The sequence below is a fragment of the Adiantum capillus-veneris genome, chromosome 2, assembly GCF_014529385.1.
Source record: "Adiantum capillus-veneris isolate H3 chromosome 2, ASM1452938v2, whole genome shotgun sequence".
Lineage (NCBI taxonomy): Eukaryota > Viridiplantae > Streptophyta > Polypodiopsida > Polypodiales > Pteridaceae > Adiantum > Adiantum capillus-veneris.
The window spans coordinates 167,692,417-167,717,769 of record NC_140932.1 but is presented as its reverse complement, the minus strand read 5'-3'; the positions used below and the strand labels follow the sequence as shown (position 1 = coordinate 167,717,769).

The following is a 25,353-nucleotide window of genomic DNA, read 5'->3' as shown; positions in this document are numbered from 1 at the left end:
AAAATCCATCTGGTCGAAGGTCGCCAGGGGCCTCCAGCCTGAGGCACTCTAGCACTAAGCCGCTGAAGCAAAAACTCCTTCCTGGGCTCTTGCCCCGGAAGTAATCCTCTGACAACAAACTTCCCAAGAAGGGCTCTACTCTCTGTGCTGGGTCTATGATCCCCAACCCTCCCTAAGAACAAGGAAGTGTGGTGACCTGCCAGGCCACTATGGCCTAGGCTTCCGAGTGTCAGGCCCTGGCCAAAGGAAGTTCCTAATCAGCCTCTCAACCTGGCTGATGTAGGAACTCGAAAAGATCCAACAAGAAGTGATGTACCACATAGTAGCCAACAACACTTGGTTGGCCACTACAACTCTGCCAGCCAGAGAAACTCGTGTGGAGCTCCAGAGTAACAACTTCCTCCTGCTGGACAGGAAGAGGGGAGCAATTTGCTGCTCAGGAGACAAGTCCAAGCCAACCTGACAGCCCAAGTATCGAACTGCAGTCCCTGGGGGAATCCTTGTGAAACCCTCACCTTGCAGCCAATCAGGCGTAGGAGCACTACCAACTGAGAAAGCCAATGTTCTTCTCCAGTTGATCAGTGCGCCTGATGCACAACAAAAGGTCTCAAGGGCCTGCTCACACCTGTGAATGTTGGCCTCCTGGCCCTTCAAGTACAAGGCTGAGTCATCTGCAAACTCAACATCCAGTAGCTCATCTCCCCGAATAGGGAGCGCCAAGCCATAGAGACCAACTTGCTGTGAAACGAAAAACCTGCTCATCGTCTCAACATAGAACAAAAAGAGGAAGGGGGCAAGAGGGCAGCCTTGTCTGACCGGACATGTGAGCATGAAACTATCTCCTCTACCACCTGACAAAAGTACCTGACTGTGTGCCCGTCTGTAAAGAGCTGACACACCTCTGATCCAGGCATCTGAGAAGCCCAAATTTCGTAGAGTGCCCTCCAAAAAATCCCAGTCAAATGTATGGTAGGCCGTCTCAAAATCGAGAAGAAGTATCACCAGATCCTCACCACACAGGCGCGCTAGGACAGATGCCTCCCAGAAAGTAAAGATGTTGTCAAGGATACTACGCTCCTTGACAAAACCTGTCTGTGTCCCATGTATGATGCTCTCTAGAAGTGGCTGGATCCTCAAACTCAGAGCCTTGGCAAGAATTTTGTAGGATGAGTTGAGGATGGTGATGGGCTGCCACTGTCGAATCTCATCCAAGGAGCCACCCTCCTTGGGAATGAGGTAAATCAGGCCCTCACTCATGCTGTCAGGCATCTCTCCTGTGTGTAGGATGTACTGAAAAGCGGTGCAGAGATCTGAACCAAGCAAGTCCCATTACTCTAAGAAAAGCTGGGAGTCAAACCATCCTCACCTGGACAGCTACCACGGGGAAGTGCTCTGAAGGCCGCGTGGAGATCCTCTAATTGAAGAGGCAGCTCAAGCCTCTGGCGCATCTCCCGAGTCACAAGACAAGGCATCTGTGCCCACACCTGCTCTCTGCATGCATACTGACGCTCTGATTGAGGATCTGTTGACAATAGGTCACGGTAAAAGTCGGTGGCAACTGCACGCATGTCCTCTGGCTCTGAAGCAATTGATCCGTCAGGCCTCCTCAACTAGCTGACCTTGGCATACGCATGTCGGGGCCCCACTGTCTCAAAGAAAGCCCCTGTCACTCTATCACCCACTTGGGTCCACTGAGATGCCTGTTGATGAAAAGCAAACTCTTGGCGCCTCTCCTCTGTGCTGACAAGCTCCTGGCGAGCCTGCGGCAACTGCTCCTCCAACCAAGGACTGTCTGGATGCTGCTCTTGCATGCTGTGCAAGGAAGCAACGCCCCGTCAGAGACACTGCTCCTCTCTCGCTGTAGCCAGGCGGACCGTAGACTCCTGGAGGAATAGCTGACTAAGCTGAGCAAGTCCCGCCCAGGCCCAAGCCGTGCGTGCAGCCCGAAGGGCTACATCCTCTGTCCAAGAATCCTCATGTACAAATACATAACAAGGAGGGCTCTGAGTGTCAGCAAACAAATGCACCACAATGTGCCTGCAACCCACTGCATCCGGAGGCGTCACACTGAACTTGGGAAGAGGCCAAAGTGTATGCACAAGATCTGTCACCCCTAACTCCCCTGTTTGGTGTGAGAACTCAGTAGCCTGAATTTGGAGCCAGTCAAGAACTGTGTGTTGGGTTCACTATGTGAGATGCCTACCGCACAGCGGAAAGGAGAAACCCAGCGTTGTGTCCAAAGCCTCAATTCCTCCAGCTACAAGAAAGAGGACATGGACTCGAAGGCAAGCCAGCCTCCTCCAGGTCAAGAGAAGAGTCACTTAGAAACCGTGTGAAACTGTAGTTGAAGAAGTCCCAGCGTCTGCGAATGTCAAAGCTAGTCAAACCTCTAGGGACTGCTGCAAAAGGAGAAGTCTGCACCAAAAAAGGTGGCCTCAAGTGGGGCTGTCCCTCTCGAGCCACACGGCTCGTAGGGAATGCACTACCAAGAGATCGCCTCGCGGCAGATGCGTGTCCAGTCCCCTGCGTCTGAGGAGGAGTGGTGGAGGGGTCAGGAGATGAGGTTGCGGGCCCCACCGAGGAGAGAGGAGGGACGGGAGGTGGAGGTGGGGAGGGGGAGGAGGCGGGGGAGGTAGCGTCTGAGGGAGGAAGGGGTGGAGGTGGAGGAACTGAAGTGGATGGGGCCTCCTCAGGCGGGACCCGCTGAAGGGGTCAAAATGGTTCCCAATTGGAACCCAATGCTGCTGAGCTGCAGAAGGACGGCCACCACGGGGAGCAATGGGGCGAGCCTGCCCCTGTCGGCGACGGCCAGGCACATGCTGCCAATCGTCAGCTGTCTGATCGCTGATCTCAGTCGAAGTACCAGCGTGTGCGTCCTGCGTGTCTGGCTGTTGGGCTTGCTCAGCCTTGGGAGGCTGCGCATGCGTTGTGGGTCGAGGTCTCCTGCGAGGATAGACCTTTGCCAAATGGCCCATCTGTCTGCAAATGAAACACTAATTCGGGAGGCCTGAATCTCCACGCTCTGATGAAACCAACCCCCACTCACCCGAGGTAGCAGGATGACCTTCGGGAGAGTGTGGGTGTCCCGAACCAAAACACGTACTGAGGGGATGCCAGCTGCCTTGGTAGCTATAGAGGCTGCCGTGCGAGGTGTCTCCAGGACTAGCCCTATCTCTGAGCCTATCCTGGATAAGAGTGGGAGGTACTCTCTCCTCAAACCAAGAAAGCAGACAGAGATGGGAAGGTCTGCCCCCTTTGCCAGAACATCTGTAGCTGGATCAAAACCATGCCTCGATTGTCGAAAGTGAGCTCGAACTGCTCGGATGGCCAAGGGGCTCATCGCGATGACCTTGGATGCCATCTCGGAAGTCTCGAACTCTATCTGATAGTAGCTGCGTCCGAGGAACTGAACATCCAAGATCTTGCCCACCTCTGCGAGAAGGCGGGCGTGGAGAAATTCACACACCTCTCCTCTGCTGGGTCTCGTGCCGAGAATCTTGCAGATAACAGAACTCGCCTGAAGGCTTTCCATTTCTGTTGCGAGGCTCGCTTGCTTTGTCGGCGAAAGTAGCAAGTCGGATGGTGGGCTCTCTGGGTCGGGCGAGGGGGCTTCTTGAGAGTGCCTCTGAGGTGGAGCATGAGCCTCCATCAGTGTCTGTTGCTGTGGAGAAGGGGCGAAGTGACGTCGGCGAACGAAGGCCTTCTGCTGGACCGAGCACGTCGAAGGTGCTGGCAAGACCAGCCAAGCAGGAACCGGGGGGGGGGGGGCAGGTGGGTAGCGGGTGAAGGCAGCAAGGGGGAGGGGCGGAAGAAGGGGGGAGCGCGATGGCGAGCAGGGAGGCGGAGGGGAGAGCAGCTGTAGCGAGCTCTCAGCGCGCTTCAAGGAAGATACTTTGGATACTTATTGTGAGAGATTTTGAGATACTTTCCTACCGGCCTCTTCTTTTAAAAAGTTAACTTTTAAGAAACATATCGAGCGATTTTACTGTGGTCTTCCCAAAGAGATATGAGATTAGTGCTTATTGCAGAAGTCTGAGTCCATACAACAATTGATGGGACATGCTAAGCAAGGGTTTGCTATGCATTGGGGTACTCTTACGTATCCAACTGATCAACTTTTGACAACAAGGACCAGACAGAGTTCGAATAATGGTAACAAAAGAAGAGGGAAGTTTTAGAAAAAGAAAGCTACACCTCCCCGACCGATAGAGGAACAACGACTCGAGTACCTCAAAACGGGGAAGTGCTTTAAATGTGGGGAACATGGACATGTGTCAATACGGTGCCCCAAAAAGGCACCCAGAGGACAATCAGAAGACAAGCCAGAGAGTTCCAAAGCAGCCGAAGAGCGCAGGAGAAAAGGAAAGACGAAAGCAAGATTGGTACTAGATTGTGTGGGGACCGACTTTGATTAGATGGATGAAAGTACTGAACTTTGCCGCGCATGGGGCATAATGCGAGACCAAGAAGCCCTACTCTTCTTTGACGGAGTAGCCAAGGCCAACTTTATTTCAACCAAATTGGTTGCTCGACTTGGAATAATACCCGAGGAAATGGGGCCACAATGGAGGTTGTTCTAGCGGCACATGGAGGGGATGTTGCCATTACACCTGTCATTAGCAAACTTCGTTTGCATTGTCAGGGGTATCTAGGGCATGAGGACTTTTATATCATGCCTTTGGAAGAGTGTGACGTCCTCCTAGGAATCCCTTGGTTCCACAAGAACAGCGCCGTGGTCGATTATAGGGCAAGGAAAGCTACTTTGAAGAATGAAAAGGACCAAGAGATTGTACTTGATGTAAAGTTGAAGGGTGAGTCCGTCCCACTTGTATCGGCTTCGGCCGTTTCCAAATTAATGAAATCCAGTCTTTTTGTTTAGTCGATCTTCTTGAAATAACTGAATGATGAACAAAGGTCAAATATGTCTGATCTAGAAAAGGAACGATAAGAATTTTTACATGCGCAGGCGGATTGTTTCTCTGAAGGCCTACCAGGCGAGTTACCTCCTTCACTTCGTGAAGATCGTACGATTGATTTGATCCCGGGTAGTACACCACCGAACCGGCACCTTACCGAGTTAGCCGAGCCCAAAATTAAGAAATAATGAACCAGGTAAAAGAACTTCTTGAAAATTGTCTTATCCAACCTAGTACTTCACCTTTCTGTACGCCAATGTTGTTGGTACTAAAGAAAGATGGATCTTGGAGAATGTGCATTGACCATAGAGCTCTCAATAAAATCACCATAAGAACAAATTTCCTATCCCAAGGATCGATGATATATTAGACAGACTTCAGGGGTTCTCTTGTTTCAGTAGAATTGATATGAAGAGTGGATATCATCACATCCGAATCGCTCCTAGAGACGTCTACTTTCGGTTTGTATGAATGCTTGGTGATGCCATTTGGCCTTACAAATGCTCCGGCCACATTCAACCGCATGATGGATAGGATTTTCAAAGAGTATTGATCATTTGTGGGCACTTTCTTTGACGACATCATTGTCTTCTCCAAGAGTGAGGCAGAACACAGACACCACCTATTGGAGGTTTTCCAGGCACTGCGGAAGCATAAATTGGTTATAAATGCGAAAAGGAGCGAGCTTTTCTTGCCTGAGATACATTTCTTGGGACACATTGTCTCAGTGGAAGGGGTAAAGGTGGACCCGGCCAAAGTTGAGACTATTCGTGATTGGCCCGATTTGAAGAATGTTTCTGAAGTTCGAAGCTTTCTGGGCTTGTGCTCATATTATTGGTGGTTCATTCAAAAATTTACTCAGAAAGAGGTTCCTTTTACTTGGGGAGAGACAGAGATTGTAGCCTTTCACTCTCAAGGAAAAGCTGACAACGGGACCAGTTTTGGGCTTGTCAGACTTGCAAAAGCCATTTGAAGTTTACTATGATGTTTGACAGGCATAAGGCACCAGGACTTCTACAGCCTTTACCCATACCCTCCCGTCCCTGAGAAAGCATTGCCATGGATTTTATTTTTGATCTTTCCAAGACTCAAAGTGGGCATGATGGCATTTGGACAGTCATCGACAGATTCAATAAAGAGACCCACTTCATTCTGGTAAAGAAGACGGTTAAGCCTGATCATTTGGCGAGACTGTTTCACAGATTTTTTGGTTACATGGCATGCCCGAGTCCGTAGTCTTGGACAGAGACCCTTGATTCGCTAGCTTGTTCTGGAGAGAAATCTGGGAGAACATTGACATGCGGTTGCAGTTCTCGTCTTCATTCCACCCACAGAGAGACCAGCAATCTCATATAGCCAATTCAGTGGTTTTGGATTTATTGAAGACTTAATGGGAAAAGTACTTGCCCTTGGTGGAGTTTGCCTACAACAACACAGTTCATTCATCAACGGGGAAGGCACCATTTGAAGTAATTGAGGGTGCTAAGAAGGTTCCTCCATTTCTAAGCACCAAGGATAAGATTTTTGAAGCGGATCAATATACGAGAGATCTGGACACTGCTTTTGCAAGGTTCGGGAGGCTCTTGAGAAGTCTCAAGCACGGCATTAGAAGGCAGCTGATAAACATCAACGCGACTTGCAGTTGAAGGGAGATGATTGGGTGTTTTTGCGGTTTGAGAAAACACGTATGAGGAGATGAAAAGGAAAGGAAAGGCTTTTTCCAAAGCTAAGTATGTGATATTATGGCCCTTTCTAGATTCAAGAAAAGATAATTGACGTATCCTTTAGTCTGAAGTTGCCTGATACTTGGAAGATTTACATTGCTTTCCATGTGAGTCTCTTGAAACCTTTCAACGGTGAGGTGCAAGTCGACAGGGAGCCTGAGGAGCAACCTGAAGTGGAAGAGAGTGAGGAGATACTCGTTCCAGAATAGAGACTAGCTCACAAGGAAAGGAAAGTGAAAGGTAAAGTGATACGGCGGTTCTTAGTGAAATTCAAGAACTATCTGGCATTAGATGCGAAGTGGATGGAGGAGGAGGACCTAGCAGATACTCCTCAGATATTGGAACTTTACCTTGAGGTTGTCGTTCTAGCTTCGATTATCCGAGAGATCCCGTGGATCAACAAGGTTAAATCTGTCCAGACGGGATTGCACAAGGGTGGAGTTATTCCGCTCCTTTGTCACAGGTTTCCCGTCACTGATTTTCCTTTGGATTTCAGGGATACTGATGGGCTGATAGTTTTCTGCCGTATGACTTTATGAAAGTACTTTGACATGGGAATTCCCGAAATGAATCTGATTTACGTGTGCTCTCTCATGTGACTAGTGTGTGAGTGCATGTTTGAAAGACAAAATGAGTGCAACATTTCGGTCTTGTGATTCTAGATAAGATGGACATGATAGGAATAAGGTCAATGTGGACATGAATGAGATCTGGGATAGATCTAGATGCTATTGCTAAACACATTGCTGATAGATCATGTCTGATATCTCGATGGACTTTATGTGATTTGAATGTTCAGTGACTGTTGTCTTTGTGCGAGTGCTGGATTTATGTCATCTAGTGCGTTAGTACATAGAGTTAGTGTCTATTGAATTGGTTTTTTGCTTATGTTTGAATTTGCAGGCGTAATTGAGGGCGATTACAATTCTTTGAGGAGGGCGGGATGTCACAAAACCATGACGTGGCATGTCCACCCAAAAACTGAGAGTTTTAAAAGATTATAAGTTGTTCCAACTTATAGGGTACCTGTCCGATGGGGCCCTTGGGGACACAGACATAATAAAACAAGAGAGATCGCGAAGGGATGCTGACGTGGCAGCTGTACGGCCAGCCCGCAAATCGCGTTGGTTGCTAACGTGGCAACGTACGGATTTTTCGTGAGTTGCACTGGCTGCTGGGCAGCGCCAGCTCTTGGGCTTGGATGCTTTTGACACTGAAGCTTTTTATGTAGTTGCTTTTGAGAAGGCCCAGAGCCTTTAAATATGTATTTGGGGTCTCTCTTCTCTCAGATTTCCTTGGGAGCATTGAGCAGAGAGGACCCTCGGACTTTGTACTTTGCTCAAGCATTAATATAAAAATAACTACTGAAAGGGGCGCCAGACTTCGGGGCCATTACCTCTGGGCAAGAAACTACGCCGGGGCGTGTCGTCTCTATATTGAATTGTGATAAAGTTTGTGAAGTGATTTTAAGTGATTTCTCGTGTGTCATGTCATATTCCTTACTTGGGGTATCCAAGTCTGTTACAGCAGATCAGCCAGCATTTTTGGCTTGAGATCAGCCCCAATGTTTTTCACGGGCAACAAGCAAGTGTAGTGCTCGGAGATCATCTCTATTGCAGTATTTCCTCAGGGCGGCCTCTCAAAGGCCTTGTGATCATGGAATGGTAGAGTTTCTCATGCGAGATCCAGATCCAGATCTAGATCTAGCCAGGAGGAGGTACACCAGATCTATGCTCTCAGAGCATGTTGGAGGTGATGCCCATGTGGAGCCTGTGTCAATGGTCTCGTGTACAAGAGCAGATGGCAGTGTCAGTATCAGTCGTAGGTGTGTGTACCTTGGGTCTATTGAGTTGGCATGTCAGTTCTATGGGGGACCACCCTTGGTCACTTGTATGAGCAGATTGTTATCAGCATGTAGAGCCTTTACCAGATCTCTCTCTCTCTCTCTCTCTCTCTCTCTCTCTCTCATTCTCAGATGTCCTGCCTCTTTCTACCTTAATGATCTCTCTTCTCCACAAGTGTGCCTTGTTTATATGTGTGGCATTACAGGTGTTCTAGATCGGAGTCGAGGTGTCCACTTATCATGAGCTAGTTCTTGTCTTCATTGCATCTTCCGCCTCCACCTTTGACAAGTGATCTAGGTGCATCAAGAGTTCTGGGCGGAATGAGATGGCTAGATTGAATGACCGATGTTCAGTGTCAATTAAGTGTGATTTTGTGGACTGCATGCTATGTGGATGTATTGTGTGGTGGGGATGGTCATGGGCATGCTTTCCTTGATTGAGATATGAAAATAAAGCATATGAATCTGAAAGTAACAAGGTTTAGTAGATCAAGACATCCGTGAAAGGATCAACGCGTTTTGGATGTGATTGCTAAATGGTTACAACGATCACGATTTGTATTTGAAATCCTCGACAGATATGCGATTGATCAGTGACTGATGTCTTTGATATGTGATTGCTAAATGGTTACAATGATCACGATTTGTATCTTTGTCATCCGCCATATAATTCCTTAGTAGCCTCGTTGTCCCCTTCCTTGGACTTCCGTAGCAGCTTGTGTAACAAACTGCTGACGTGTCAAAGCCTAAAGAATGGAAAGCCTAATTTTTGCCAGAAGCCCTAACTGTAGAAACCCTAATTTTGGAAACCCTAACCCTAAAACCTGCAAACCCTAATTTTGGAAACCCTAAACCTAAAAACTGCAGAAACCCTAACCCTAACCCTAAGGGCAGCATGGCAGATTTCGAAAAATTGCGCTGGCATGAAGACGTGGCAGGCTATACGGATTTTCACGTTTTGCTCTGGTTGATGACGTGGCAGGCTGTATGGATTTCCGTGATTTACGCTGGCAGCTTTTTGGCTTTGCTTTTGGACCAGAAGCTTTTAAGTTTGAAGGCTTTTTACTGTAAACTGCTTTTTAGGCCAAGGGCCTTTAAATATGAGGTTAGGGCTCATTCTCTGGCATGCTTCAGTACGAAGGTGCAGAGTCTCGAGTACCGGCTTGTACTATGCTGATGCAATATAAAGAAATACCGAAAGGGGCGCCAAGGTTCGGAGCCAATACTCTCTGGGGTGGAATTCCGCCACTCCGTGTCGCGCGTCGTCTCTCTCTCTCTCTCTCTCTCTCAGTTCTGTTGTTATTGAAGTGCTAAAAGTCTGTTCAGTCTGTTCTTTTCTATTGGCACGTGGTGCCCGTCTTGTGACAGTGGTAGCATCAGGCGTGTGCTTTTCTGAAAGCACATACCGGTCCTACAAAAGAGTAGACAGAGCTATTGGAATTTTATTGGGAGGTATCCTCGCCCTCCAACCCGGACTTATTAGCCACTCCCACCCTTACTTCATCGCGCATCGGGCGCGCTTCCGTCTTCACAGCAGTGTCTTATAGGGCATAAGCCAATTAAGAACCCAATACTTGGAATTCATGGATTCAGCAGAATATTTGCAGTTTTTGCTCAACGAGCTTCACGACATTCTTTCGCGGCATCCTCAGTAGAATCTTTCGATGCTGCAAAGTTTTCAACAATTTTTGAACTACATGTTACCCCCTCTGATGCCCCAGGTGGTACCTCCTCCTCCGGCACCAGAAAGTACGAGAGCTTCCAATCGGCAACCTTCTCAGCCGTCTGTTCCGATTGGGGGAGTCTTCAGGAATATGGTGCAGCCATCTGACCCTGATCCAGTGCAACCGCCTTTGCCACCGCCATTGCCCCCACCTCCACCACCACCGCCACCAGGCTACAATGTGTGGAGCCCATATGGATACCCTTATTATCCATACCCGGGACATGCGCCTAACCAACCCAAATTTCTTAAAGATAATGCTATGCAATTGTGGAGTTCAACCGCGACACAACCGCATGCTCCAAGGACTTGGCAAGCTTTGCGCGTAGTTACATGACTTCAATGTTTGAAGTCCGGATTTTGGTAGAGTGGGGCAACTTGAAAATGCTTGCCTTTACCGCCGAGTGGAGGAGTGAGAAATACTGTCTTGATACTGTTTGAACCTCGGAACGACGCAGGCCGATGCCTGGGGAGCGTTTCGTTGTATGCTAGAAAACCTCCGAACGACACAGGCCGATGCCTGGGAAGCGTTTGGTTGTATGCTTGAAACTCCGAGCGACGCAGACTGCGGTCTGGGGAGCGTTTGGTTGTACAGTCCTGTGAGCTCGTGGCCCGAACCTTTTTAGGTTATTAGTGGGGGGAGTGACGAGGTAGTCGTTGAGTAGCTTCATACCGCAGACCGTTTGTCTTGGGGGAGTGCTCAGCGGCGTTGTTTGTTGTGTCTTGTAACATGCATATGTGAGCATTTGTGTTGCATTGTGATGTGTCAATTACTGGATATTCCTAATTGGATGAGATTGCCTGGGTATGTAATTTTAATGCATCAAGACACCCGTGGAAGATCAGTACGGTCTGGGTGTGATGGCTAATTTTAATACGCCGGAATATCAAGAGTTCCGATCTGGACGAATGGAGAAGCTAACTCCTTGATCAAAACAGCCGAAAGGAGAAGCTAACTCCTGATCAAGAGAGCAGAAAGGAGAAGCTAACTCCTTGATCAAAACAGCCGAAAGGAGAAGCTAACTCCTTAATAAAAAGAGCAAATTGATTGTCCCTCGAAATGACCCTCGGAATTGTCCCTCGAACGATTTCTCTCTTTGAAGAAGGGGAGATGTAACAAACTGCTGACGTGTCAAAGCCTAAAGAAGAATGGAAACCCTAATTTCTGCCAGAAACCCTAACTGCAAAAACCCTAACTGCTGAAACCCTAATTCTGGAAACCCTAACCCTAAAACCTGCAAACCCTAATTCTGAAAACCCTAACCCTAAAAACTGCAGAAACCCTAACCCTAAGGGCAGCATGGCAGATTTCGGAAAATTGCGCTGGCATGATGACGTGGCAGGCTGTACGGATTTCCACGTTTTGCGCCGGCTGATGACGTGGCAGGCAGTACAGATTTCCGTGATTTACGCTGGCAGCTTTTTGGCTTTGCTTTTGGACCAGAAGCTTTTAAGTTTGAAGGCTTTTTACTGTAAACTGCTTTTTAGGCCAAGGGCCTTTAAATATGAGGTTAGGGCTCATTCTCTGGCATGCTTCAGTACGAAGGTGCAAAGTCTCGAGTACCGGCTTGTACTGTGTTGATGCAATATAAAGAAATACCGAAAGGGGCGCCAAGGTTTGGGGCCAATACTCTCTGGGGTGGAATTCCGCCACTCCGTGTCGCGCGTCGTCTCTCTCTCTCTCTCTCTCTCAGTTTTGTTGTTATTGAAGTGCTAAAAGTCTGTTCAGTCTGTTCTTTTCTATTGGCACGTGGTGCCCGTCTTGTGACAGTGGTAGCATTAGGCGTGTGCTTTTCTGAAAGCATACCGGTCCTACAAAAGAGTAGACAGAGCTATTGGAATTTTATTGGGAGGTATCCTCGCCCTCCAACCCGAACTTATTAGCCACTCCCACCCTTACTTCATCGCGCATCGGGCGCGCTTCCGTCTTCACCGCAGTGTCTTATAGGGCATAAGCCAATTAAGAACCCAATACTTGGAATTCATGGATTCAGCAGAATATTTGCAGGTTTTGCTCAACGAGCTTCACGACATTCTTTCGCGGCATCCTCAACAGAATCTTTCGATGCTACAAAGTTTTCAACAATTTTTTAACTACATGTTACCCCCTCTGATGCCCCAAGTGGTACCTCCTCCTCCGGCACCAGAAAGTACGAGAGCTTCCAATCGGCAACCTTCTCAGCCGTCTGTTCCGATCGGGGGAGTCTTCAGGAATATGGTGCAGCCATCTGACCCTGATCTAGTGCAACCGCCTTTGCCACCGCCATTGCCCCCACCTCCACCACCACCGCCACCAGGCTACAATGTTTGGAGCCCATATGGATACCCCTATTATCCATACCCGGGACATGCGCCTAACCAACCCAAAGATTTCAAAGATGGTGGCACGACAGTCAAATTTTTCACTTTTTCCGGGGTGAAAGATCGCAAGAAAGCATTGCAATTCCTACAGCGATTCGACAACATCTATGCTTTGGGGAACTATACAGAAGAATCCAAGATTTCTTGAGCAGCGGGATTTCTTAAAGATAATGCTATGCAATTGTGGAGTTCAACCGCGACACAACCGCATGCTCCAAGGACCTGGCAAGCTTTCAAGACAGTTTTTGCGCGTAGTTACATGACTTCAATGTTTGAAGTCCGGGTTTTGGTAGAGTGGGGCAACTTGAAAATGCTTGCCACCAAAACCATGGACGACTATAACCAAAGGTTTCTCGACGTGTATCTTCCGGTGTCCTTCTTTAAGTTCATTCCCTTGGAGGACCAGTGCGAGCGCTACACCATTGGACTACCATCACCATTGTAGGAATGTTGTCTCTCCAAGCAAGTCTCTACCATGCAAGAGCTTATGGACCATGCCGCGATCGGCTACAAGCTCATGAAAGGAAAGTTGGAGTTTACCATAGAAGAACCAGAACTCCCGGCAACAACGAACAAATTCTCGAGAATCCCGTGAAAACCAACCTCAACGGCCTCATTTGACACAACTTCAACGAGACGCCTTGTTACAAGAAGGCCGATGCTTCGAATGTTTCCAAACAGGGTATACGTTCAATACATGTCCTGAGCGACCCTCGACGTCCTCAATGCAACCTTCTGCTCCCACGACAGACAGATACCCGCGGCCACCTCCCGCCAGGAAGCCTAGACCTGCTATTGGACTAGTACCCGATATTTATGGTATACACCTCGAGAGTTTTAATGAATTATGCAGAGCTTATGGAAAAGTCAACACCTTATTTTCTTTGACCCCGGAGCTATGGAGAACTTCATCCATCCAGAATTCTTGAAGCAGATGCACTTTGATTATGATGCAGAGGGTGGAGAAATTGAAGCTGAGCTAGCCACGGGGCAAACTCAGAAAGTGGTACCGCTCATTGGTGCACTTCCAGTGACTATACAAGATTATCATGGAAAAGCCGATTTCCACATTATGAAGTTGGGCAATTGCGACGTTCTCTTGGGCATGCCCTGGCACGACAAGAATGATGCAACTCTCCAGGTCCGGAACCGAACCATCACCGTGATGCAGAAGGGTAAGCCCGTTGTCCTCAAAGTTCGATTGTCCGAACAAAACCCCGAATGACCTCTCTAGTTGTTTTCTACTTAGATACTTTTGAACATTGTTTGAGAAAGTATTGTTTGAACTTTGTTTGACATGGATGCTATCTGTTTTAAACGTGTCTTGGTGCCGATTTGAAATGTTTGACTCTGGTTTCAATACTGGTTTCATTGATTGGTGATTTTTACCGCCGAGTAGAGGAGTAAGAAATACTGTCTTGATACTGTTTGAACCTCGGAACGACGCAGGCCGATGCCTGGGGAGCGTTTGGTTGTATGCTTGAAACTCCGAGGGACGCAGACTGCGGTCTGGGGAGCGTTTGGTTGTACAGTCCTCTGAGCTCATGGCCCGGACCTTTTTAGGTTATTAGCGGGAGGAGTGACGAGGTAGTTGTTGAGTAGCTTCATACCGCAGACCATTTGTCTTGGGGGAGTGCTCAACGGCGCTGTTTGTTGTGTCCTGTAACATGCATACGTGAGCATTTGTGTTGCATTGTGATGTGTCAATTACTGAATATTCCTAATTGGATGAGATTGCTTGGGTATGTAATTTTAATGCATCAAGACACCCGTGGAAGATCAGTACGGTCTGGGTGTGATAGCTAATTTTACTACGCCGGAATATCAAGAGTTCCGATATGGACGAATGGAGAAGCTAACTCCTTGATCAAAACAATCGAAAGGAGAAGCTAACTCCTTGATCAAAACAGCTGAAAGGAGAAGCTAACTCCTTAATAAAAAGAGCAAATTGATTGTCCCTCGGAATGACCCTCGGAATTGTCCCTCAGACGATTACTCTCTTTCAAGAAGGGGAGATGTAACAAACTGCTGACGTGTCAAAGCCTAAAGAATGGAAACCCTAATTTCTGCCAGAAACCCTAACTGCTGAAACCCTAATTCTGGAAACCCTAACCCTAAAAACTGCAGAAACCCTAACCCTAACCCTAACCCTAAGGGCAGCATGGCAGATTTCGGAAAATTGCGTTGGCATGAAGACGTGGCAGGCTGTACAGATTTTCGTGTTTTGCTCTGGCTTATGACGTGGCAGGCTGTAGGGATTTCCGTGATTTACGCTGGCAGCTTTTTGGCTTTGCTTTTGGACCAGAAGCTTTTAAGTTTGAAGGCTTTTTACTGTAAACTGCTTTTTAGGCCAAGGGCCTTTAAATATGAGGTTAGGGCTCATTCTCTCGCATGCTTCAGTACAAAGGTGCAGAGTCTCGAGTACCGGCTTGTACTGTGTTGATGCAATATAAAGAAATACCGAAAGAGGCGCCAAGGTATGGGGCCAATTCTCTCTGGGGTGGAATTCCGCCACTCCGTGTCGCGTGTCGTCTCTCTCTCTCTCTCTCTCTCTCTCTCTCTCTCTCTCTCTCTCTCTCTCTCTGTGTGTGTGTGTTCTGTTGTTATTGAAGTGCTAAAAGTCTGTTCAGTCTGTTCTTTTCTATTGGCACGTGGTGCCCGTCTTGTGACAGCTTGGGTTTTGTGGCATGTGGTATATGCACGGAGGTGCAGATTTCTGACTCTTTCCTCGAGGGTGGAGCACTTTAGAGTTGGGAAATGATCTGGATACGAGTCTTTTTATACCTTTTACCCTCAGTTCGGATGCATACTCTTGGAGCGGTCAGCAGCAGTACCTTCTGCAAATGCTGGTTGTGCGACTTGTGAGTCGGTTGGCTTGAGGAGATTCTTGATAGAGCTAGATTTACTTTTAGCGGACAACATTATTTTTCTTGGATGTCTTTTGGGGGTAGTGGTTGGATGATACAACGGTCGTGTATTGATTCGACCTTAGAGTTCTTATAGCAGATATCCTCGTCCACGAAACCCTCTCTTTACAGTTGGAGATTGCTCACTCTAGCCCCTTGGACTCGTTCCCGTCCAGGATCTGAGAGGGGTTGTTAGAGTTCATTTTCCTGTCTCGTGGTAGCTCCGGTATCTCCCAGGAGAAGATTAGGGAGTGGGGGCTGCTTTGTGGCTGTGCCCGCCAGTGTGAGGTAGGTCTCTAATGCCGGGTCGTGTCTAGCCATGTTTAGCTCGGGTTTTGGCTCAGTTCCATAGCCAAGTAGGCTCCTTCTGCCGGAGAGTATTCACCCCCTTTGCAGTCCATTGACTTCCCAGGACCCTAGAGGCATTCAGTCCCTCCTTTTGCTATTTAACCCAGCATGAGGCCTTTTTATGGCAGGTCGTGGAGGGCTGATCCCTGGGTCGGCAGCCCTTGGGCTGGTCCTATATATGTGGGCAGGGGGGGACACCCTTTGGTCATGCAGTACAGACCCTCCATTTGGGTGTCCCAGAGGGGCAGCCCAGCGTTTTTGGCAGAGGGTCCAGCCCAGGCGGGCACCCCTGAGGGCAGCCCCTTCCCTTGTGCAACCAGCCTGGAGGAGGTTCATTTGCTTGCGTTTTCAGCAGGTGCAGCCTAGCATTTTCTGGCAGGCAGCAGGTCAGTGTTTTTGGCCTATGCAGAGGGCAGCTACCATGATGATGTGCAGCAGATGCATTGCTTGGCTATCACCTCTACGGTGTAGTGGTTTCTCACGGCGGCCTTCTGCAGGCCTTGTGATCATGCAGTGAAGGGATTTCGTCCGAGATCTAGATCCTTATCTTGATCTAGCCAGGAGGAGATGCACCAAATCTATGATCTTAGAGCATGTCGGAGGTGATGCACATGTTGAGACCGTGGCAGTGGTCTTGTGTGCAGTAGCAGTCGTAGTCGTAGTCGCAGTTGTGTGTCCTCTCGGGTCTATCCATTATGCATGTCAGTTCTACCCCCCTTGGTCACTTGTATGAGCAGATTGTTATCAACATGGAGAGCCTTTCCCAGATCTCTCTCTCTCTCTCTCTCTCTCTCTCTCTCTCTCTCTCTCTCTTCCTCTTCTTTTTGTACCCAGACATGGTATCAGATTCACAATTTTGTAACAGTTTGGTCTCATAGATCATTTTGGCCTTTTGAAGACGTTAATATAACATTTCATTTCATTTCTCTCTCATTCTCAATTGTCCCGTCTCTCTCTACCTCAGTGATCTCTCTTCTCCACAGGTGTGCCTTGTTCATGTGTTTGGCAGTGCAGGCGTTCTAGATCGGAGTCGAGGTACCCACCGGTTCATGAACCTGTTCTGTTCTTCATTGCATCTTTCGCTGCCACCTTCGACAACAAGAACTTATGGAGCACCGGCCGTGAGGCCTAAACCCAAAAGTATCAAAAGCTTGCACTCTAGGCTGATTTCTGTAAATCGCACTGGCTGCCACATGGGACATCTGTATGGATGGCAATTTTGCGTGAGCTTTTGGTAGCAGACGCTTTTGGGGGAAAGTGCTTTTGGATCTGATGCTTTTGGGCAACCCTTTTACTACTTATAATATACCTTGGGGCCTCACTCTGCAAAGCTTTTCGACGTAGAGTCTGAGAGCAAAGGACCCTCAGAGAGTTGTACTTTGCATGCATAATAATAAAGAAATATCTCTGGGTGCCAACCTTTGGGGCTAGTGCATTTGGGCGCAGAACTCCGCCGTGCTGTCTCGACTCTCTCTCTCTCTCTCTCTCTCTCTCTTCAAAGTTCAACGATTTTGCAATTTCTAATCGTGTGCTGCTATTGATTTCTCGCTTGGAGTGTCCAAGCCTCTAACAACAGTCCTCTCTCTAAGGCTGGCTGTCATGGAATGGGGTGTGGGTGGGTTCCTATTTTCTCTCTGTATAGCTTATGGCCCTCTGTTGCACATCGCAGGGATTTTTACCAAACACAAAGTAGAGAGGCCAGAGGTTGTCGCCTTGGCATAACCTCGGGCCCTTTTAACTCGACTGGCCTAGTGCTCTAGTTTGAAGGCACCCTGTCTCTTGAACTCTCCCCTCTGCAGGGGTTCATTTTAGTATTGTTTCTGGTCAAGGATTAGTAGTATCAGTGAACCAAAATAGAAGACGTTCTAGAATTTCATATTGATGTTCAAAGAGTAATAAACTGTCTCTTTTTCAGCTGATGAGGAGAACTGGGAAGGTTTGATAAGGAGTGGCCTTGTCTATGGAGGTGGCCAGATTGAGCCAGAAGAGCTGTTCAAGGTCGTGAAAAAGAGGGTGGAGCGAGTTGACATGCGCACGGTGAGTTTTCTCTACGTTTCATAAGAAATCAAGACATATTTTTGAATGGATTCACACAGCACGGGTTGTGCATCCCAGAGACTTGAACATGATTCCATCCTATTGTGATGATGCGTAAAATGTTTACTCAGTTGAATACATTCATCACTTGGCAGTAAACCCATTTCTTGTGCATTTTATGTTTGTTATGCAGGAGAGTGGATCATACCAACAACGGGTTGTGTTAGAGTATCTGAAGGAGATAGAAGAAAGAGCACAAGCTGTCATAGAGGCCTTTCAGACCTCCAGAACATGAGGCGTATGATTATGGCCTTAATAGCATGGCTGATAGTTGTGAAGGGGCTGAGGAATATTATGATCGAGCCAGCTAATTTAATCTGGAGTGGGCTGTTGTATATATTAGTGCCTGGAGTGGGCTGTTGCATATATTAGTGCAAACACAGACTTCCCGTTGCTGGCCTCTTCCAGTCTCATTTGTATGACTAGGAAGGACCAGTGGTCGATTCTCTCAACCGTCAGTCAATTGTTGCTCGTAATATCTTGCCTGTACTCATTGAGTGTAAAGTCAGTATCTTCAGCCTTTTTTGGAATGAACTTAGGGTGCGCAATGTCAAGTTTTGAAGCTTTACAATTTGATTTAGTATCATGTAATCCTTACTGTGAAACCTTCTGACCATGTTCCTCTGTAGATCATTTCTCTGCTAGCCAGTCAAAACTATGTATTGCGCTCTGTGTGTGTGTGTGTGTGTGTGTGTGTGTGTGTGTGTAAGCATTGCAAGTTCTTTGATGATTCATGACTAAGTGTCTACGAGCTATATCTTCAATTTTGAGTGCTTAAAGCTTCACTTTATGTCATTTTGACTAGAGAAAAGTGTTATTAGATCAGTTTAGATAGTTCTGTTGCAATCTTAATGATTTGGTTAATGATAGATCGTGATTTTTGTATTTTGTTGGAATGCTGTCAGACTTGTCCCCTTAGATCTTCAAGGTCTCTCGGAATAGTTTCCTACGACGTTAAGACTCTCTTTTTCATAGTATTTATATTTCATCATTTTGTCATTTCATTTTGTTATTCTGACTTTGTATCAGATCCACATTACATTGTAACGATCTGGTCTCATAGGTCATTTTGGCCTTTTGAAGACGTTAATATATCATTTCATTTCATTTTATTTCATTTGAAGACAGAGTGCCTACGTTGGAGGACATTGAATCTCTATAGCCTTTTGGATACTGATGTATATGTATATGATGCTTCGACTGTCAGAGAGCTCCATTGTATCAGCTCACCCTTTCTAAGCTTTCACCCCACCCCTACCCACTATTTTCTTTTCAATTCTTTGTACTTTTTGTGATTAGATTCACCATATGTAACCTTTTGGTCTCATAGGTCATTTTGGCCTTTTGAAGACGTTAATATTACATTTCATTTCATTCTCTCTCTCTCTCTCTCTCTCTCTCTCTCTCTCTCTCTCACTCAATATTAACACTTTATTGAAATCATACCAGAGCGAACATGCGCCGAAGGACTACTATGCCTGAAACATAAGCGTCCGAGTAACAGCGGAACATAGTGCGAGTGCCACCATTGAGAACCACGTTTTTCCTGAAGCAGTAAGGCATTACCGTTGATAGGAGAAAAGGGAATCACCTAGCACAGACGAACAATGTTATCTACTGCTCAAGGCATCTGTGTGCTTTCCTACTACTACTACTAGTTCACATGTAGAAGCTCGCTTCGCTTCTCTAGTCTCTTAACCACCCAGCTCTCTTAGTCTCTGCTCATAATAAATTGAATAGTCAAGAGAAGGTGTGTGCCAAGTAGTTGGACTTGCTTTGTGTGCATATCCTTTGTTTGCTTTATAGAGCAAGAAAGGACACATACTGAAGAAGGAATTGCGAAGTTGAGCTCAAGAAGAAGGTGAACAGAAGCTTGTTTTGCTTATAATTCCTTCGCATAGAGCCGAAGTAGGGTAAGCCAACTTCTGTTTTTTGAACTAATGATAGCGGTGAACATAAATCATAATTGGGCTTGTGAAATTCTGAGCAGCCATAGTACGAGTTTGTGCAATCTTTCAAAAATGTGTCAAGAAGAAGAGGGTGGAGAAGAGGACTTGCAATAACCAAGAGACACCTTCAAGGAGGGAAGAGGAGAGCCTACATTACCACCGAAGTGTAAGTTTGTAAGAAGTCAGAAGTCCTCCCCATGTCTCTCATCTGAGCAAGAAGGTTAAGATTATTCATGTAACGTTTGTCATATCTGCGGATCAAGCTAGTGGTCATGTGTTGATTTATATTCATATCTCGGGATCAAGCTAGTGAAGTCTTGCCTAGATTACTTTTTTATTCTTAGGATATCAACTATTGTGAGCCCTAATGATTTGGGTGATTCAGGATTATTCCCATGCTGATACATTTAGGAGACAAATGCTGAAATTCCTATTTGACAGTTTCATGAGATCCTCTCGAGGCTCCACCTCAACAACAGCTTGAATGCAATCTTCTTCATGTCTTGCACACAACTAAGAAGTAGAGCATTTAACAATAGCATCAAGAAACTTCATGAAAACCAAACACTAATATAGAGTCCCTCAAAGATTGGAGGGCAGTCGTCGCTTCAAAAGCAATTTGACAAGCCCACTTCACTCATAAACATAGCCCAAAAGCTCAACATAAAAGCGCCTACACCTATGATCATATCAAAACGATAGCCTTCCCCTCCTTTTCGAAGAAGCTCCACAACTTGGAAAAGACTTCTCTCAATTTACACTTCCACAATAGTAGCATCCACTTTGACAATATCTTCTCCAAATCCATTATAGCAATACATTAGGAAAAACTAGTCTTGCTTAGAGAAATGGAGAAAAATTAATTGAAATATTGACTTGGTAATTGAGTAGGCATCCTGTACGACAGTGCAGGGCAAAGAACATTGTTTTTCAAACTACAAAAAACCTTGTGACTAGTTAAACGTCTCGTCATGCAATGAGGAAATGACGCAAACTAAAGCCCATATAGTGAAGTCATGCAAAACAGAAGTGGCCATACATAACTATGGTGGAGGGTCGGCACTGTGTCTCCTTGGAAATTACAAGAAACACAAGTTGTGCCTTTGCCCCATAGTTTGGTTGTGTGATCCAAGCAAATGCATATGAATCCAAATAACGAACCTTTACAACTTGTTGACATAGGGTTTTGTCTGTCAATTTGTAGAAGCTCCCATTGTCGATTTACAAATTTTATCATGAATAGAGTTGAAGCGTGTTGTAGCACAAAGGGCAAGAGGTCGGCACATCTGTTGTGGACCAATCTACGATGACACATAGGCATCTAAAGTATAGAGTTGTTCCATAGCCGATATTAGAGCATGTAGACTGTGGAGGCCGTAGATCCAAAAAAATTGAAAGTCAATGAATCAGTAATACACAGCCCTCAGATGCAAAGTTGTATTGCCAGATTTATTCTTTGAATTTCAGGCACAGTTCGTTGTAACATCTTATTTCATTCTTGTGCATGCTCTCAGCGTACAAGAGACAACACTTTCCTGGACTTGTTCTGCCTGCTTGGGGCTTTGCTTTGTAGAGGCTTGAGAAATGGGTATAATGAGAAGTGAATCTAACCCAAGCTTGGGATTATAGACATTTGGCTTAGCAAAACCTGGATCTAAAAGGGACATTAGATTCCATTGATGATTAAAAATGCCTTTCCAATGTTGGTTGGAGCCACACTTTCCTTGTTGGTGCTCGATCAAAAAGTTCTTGTCTATATTTCACTAGGAAAGGCACTATAAACTGGGAGTATAAGCAACTCTGGAACATTGGGACCCAACCCCTTTATTCTCTCATACAAAATCTGGTACACTATACTTCTTCTTGTCCTCTTCAGTTGAAAAGAGAAGGATATCACCTTCTGGCTCAATTTAATGTATCCGCGTAACAGTAATAGGTGCAACATCTAGAAAAGTGCCCAGAAATCTTCTCAACATCCAAGTGTAGCTGAGGTGACTAAAGGACGCAAACCTTTTTGCCATGTTACTAGGTCCTTCGGCAGCCCATAGAGTCCATCAGTGTGTATTGTCCTTTCATGTGCTTCATCAAGCATGATGACAAAATGCGCGAAGAGTTGGCTATCCACGAGCAATATTCTGAGAAGTATTCCATCTGTCATATACTTGATTACTGTCTCGGGGCCCGTTCTTGAACAAGGCTGCACCCAAATTCTTTTGAAACCCTCTTGACCACAGACATTGTGGCCACTCTTTGAGATTGTGTGCAGCCAATCTTTCGTTTTGTTGTGCACCCCTGCTTTTGCTAGATATTGTGTAGTCTCTGTTGTTTTCTTTGAATTGGTTTCTCCAATCACAACTTAAACCTGGTTCTCATGGACTGCTCCAACTGGGGTAATACCTCACATCCAAGACCCCTGACACTAGTAGTTTCTTAGCTTCTCATCTCTCAAGCAAAACTCGTTCTCTTTAGTGGTTGCCTAGAAGGGCCATTTTCATTCTAATCTGTGATGATAATCCCAAAAAGCCCTTTGATCATGTTGAAGGCTGAATCATACAAGAGGGATTAGATTCCTCATCCAAAGAGCTTCTTTTCATCATTAGAATATCTTGCCCTATCTTTTGGTGCACATCCCTCATGGAAGGGCTAATTTTATTCCCATCATGGAAACAACCTTAACCCATACCTCTTGATCATATTTGTGGTAATTTGCAACACATGCACAATCCATTCCTTTTGATCACAAAAGCCCAGAAGCTACATAAAGTAGCCGTATTCCATGACATTTGAAACCCTACCTCAGTAAACATTGCATAGCTTAAGTTCTTGTGGTTGATGCCCTTTTGAAGAGCTAGGGTTTCTATCATCTTGATCCCTCATGATCCGGTCGCTGCGTTTATCATCATTGTCATTGCTTGTATCTATCCTTGCGATCATCATGATCTCTTGAGTCCTTCGATCACCATCCTGGTGGCTATGATCCCTTCTTTATTCATCCTCTCTATCATGGTCTCTTTGTCTTTCGTACCTTATCTCATCTAGATCATGTCCATCGCGATCTCCATTTTCATGTTGATCATGTCTACTGTAATCTTCATCATTATCTCTTCTGTGATTTTTGCCATCGTGTTGACTATCACATTCACTTTTGCTATCATGTCTACCATCACCACTACTTCTGTGTTGTTCCTCTTCTTTCATCTTAGCCTCATGCTCCAAGCTCGTTTTACAAATGTTTGATTCTCCCTCTGTCACGAGGGTCAGAAAGCCCAAAGAAGGCTGAATCTGAATGCTTACTTTTAGCTTTTAGGAGGAAGAACAACATAAATGCTAGTGAGCAAACTTTTAATGAAGTGCTTAGGAAGCTTTGCAAATGCCAAGCTTGCAAACCAACACAAGCAATTATGGCCAACCCTTGACAAAAAGATGGCTTTCTTATTAGCACCACAAAGGAGCATTATAAACAATATTTCCAGTGCTCGTGGAGTTCAGAAAAGCATTCACTCTAGCTTGGGAGGAGAGCAACATCACAATTTACATGGTGAGTAACAGCACACATTACATGCTTTAAAAGTATTATTCATTTCTTGATTATGGTCACATTGTATCTTATTTGTGCATCGAGCATTTTTTATTGAAAAATATGGATCACTCAAAAATTTGAGCACCTAGGGCATGGAGAACTCCCATTGCCGAGCTACAGGGTGCAATTTAAAAATACCCATCATGATGGGGGTGTTGTGTAGTCCAAATATTTTAAAGGAGGCATTCAACTAGATACCACATGGGGTTTGCTTGTTAGTTCGCCATGGAGAGTGCGTGATTGTCTAACATTGCGAAGGAAGTAAGAACATTGGATCATGGAGAGGCATCAAGCTCCATTTGTTGCATAGCTATGACATAGAAGATTGCATACAAGCCATCAATTTAGACGCTGCATAGTAACCTACTAACGCACACCTATAGGTCTACTAGAGGATACTAAATTTTTGTCCATCCATGCCAAGAGAGTGACTATCCAGCCTGAGGGGACAAATATGGCATGTAGATCGAGGCAAGGGTTTGAGCAATTATAAGTTGCATCTTCTTTGTGATTGACCACCCTATGTTTTGTACCCTTACATGATGTAAACGATTAGTGCCCGTTTATAGTGCAATTTCATTTTCCAAAACACACACAATTAAGCATTCATGTTAGTCTTGGTGTGAGATGTTTTTTTTTTTTTTGGGGGGGGAGGGGGGGGACATGGCTTAACACCAAAATCTCTCGGCCAGACATGTTGTAAGAGGTTCTTCATGGCCCCAATATGTCTTCATGCTTCTTCAATGCTACCACCACTTGAATCCGCTCATCAAAGAAGTACCCATCTCACCAGAAATTTCTTGAAAGCAAGTTATTCTCTTTGAATATGGGCAATATCCTTGGTGAATACAACTTAAAAATTCTATGACACCCAAATCCTTGTGTGTGGTGGAATAGCTACCACATACTTGAAGATGTGCTCCTCCGTGCATGCCACAATTTTGAGAAATTTGTTGCTCTTGAGGTCAATGATAGAGCCAAGTTCAGGGACACAAGTGAAGAAAGCATTACCACCCATACACTAACCCCCCCCCCCCACACACACACCATTCTCAATGTGTTTAGGAAGAGGGTGCATTGTGATAGAGGGGTGGGTGTGAGTGGAGAGACGCTTGCAAAGGCTACGGATGTGGCCATGTTCAGAGTGTGTAAAAGCAAGCACTAAATGAGCTCAAAAGAAAGTGTAGGTGAAAAATGAAAAAGAGGTAGGTGGCTACCTTTTATAACGTCCCTCTTTCCAAAAAAGGGCTAGCCTCTTCTCTCCTCATAGCCTCCTTGAGTCCTTGTAGTGCACATTCTTGCACATAAACGTTGTGGTAGTTTCAAAAGAAGCAAGTTTTTTTAAGCACATGCACAAAACAATGAATAGGAAAGCACGAAGTCAAGGCTACAAATCAAGAAGCTCTTATCATATTTCAAGGAGCTTTGGACATCTCATACCATCTTTTGCTTCAAAGATGCTACCGACTGCAATTCTGGCTCATGCCACTCCACACTTAACAAAGACGAGACTTGGATAGGTTCAAGTCTACCATAATTATGTGTAGTAGTGGGGATGACATATGCGTGTGAGTGAAAGAAAACTATCGCTCTAAAATCTGTATGTAGTGCTTTGAATGTTCTCAAGGCTATGAAGTGGTTGCTCTTTCACCAATCTAGATGAAAAAAATGACTACACAAGCAAGTAGAAACACAATCGGAGGTATGAAAGACCCTTGTGACACCAAAAGAAACCCCTCATTGCCAAGAAGGTATTCAATGTGGTGGAAATGCCTTTCGAGTAGGTTGTTGCAATGCATCCTTTTGAGATTGAGAAAACAATAGCTACAATCCCCTTGTCCTTGCAATTCTTGGAACCACGAAGCCTCCCCTCTAATGGTGGTTTAAATTTCCACAAGTTGACATG

General features: G+C 45.9%; 1 protein-coding gene and 2 pseudogenes across 4 annotated transcripts in view; 1 reads left to right on the top strand and 2 right to left on the bottom strand.

The window, feature by feature from the left end:
- The window catches only part of LOC147464024 (uncharacterized), a 44,517-nt gene extending 25,971 nt beyond the window's left edge, over positions 1-18,546 (top strand). For all 4 annotated transcript variants that reach the window (XM_086492412.1, XM_086492404.1, XM_086492424.1 and 1 more), the window contains 2 exons: positions 17,737-17,858; positions 18,052-18,546. In XM_086492412.1, coding sequence (XP_086348538.1) covers positions 17,737-17,858; positions 18,052-18,153 — 224 coding nt within the window. In that variant the 3' untranslated portion in view covers positions 18,154-18,546. The remainder of the gene's footprint in view (positions 1-17,736; positions 17,859-18,051) is intronic.
- Positions 18,547-21,273: 2,727 nt separating this feature from the next.
- On the bottom strand, positions 21,274-22,250 carry LOC147464023 (putative pre-mRNA-splicing factor ATP-dependent RNA helicase DEAH5 pseudogene; annotated as a pseudogene).
- Position 22,251: 1 nt separating this feature from the next.
- On the bottom strand, positions 22,252-23,322 carry LOC147464022 (uncharacterized; annotated as a pseudogene).
- Positions 23,323-25,353: the final 2,031 nt, after the last annotated feature.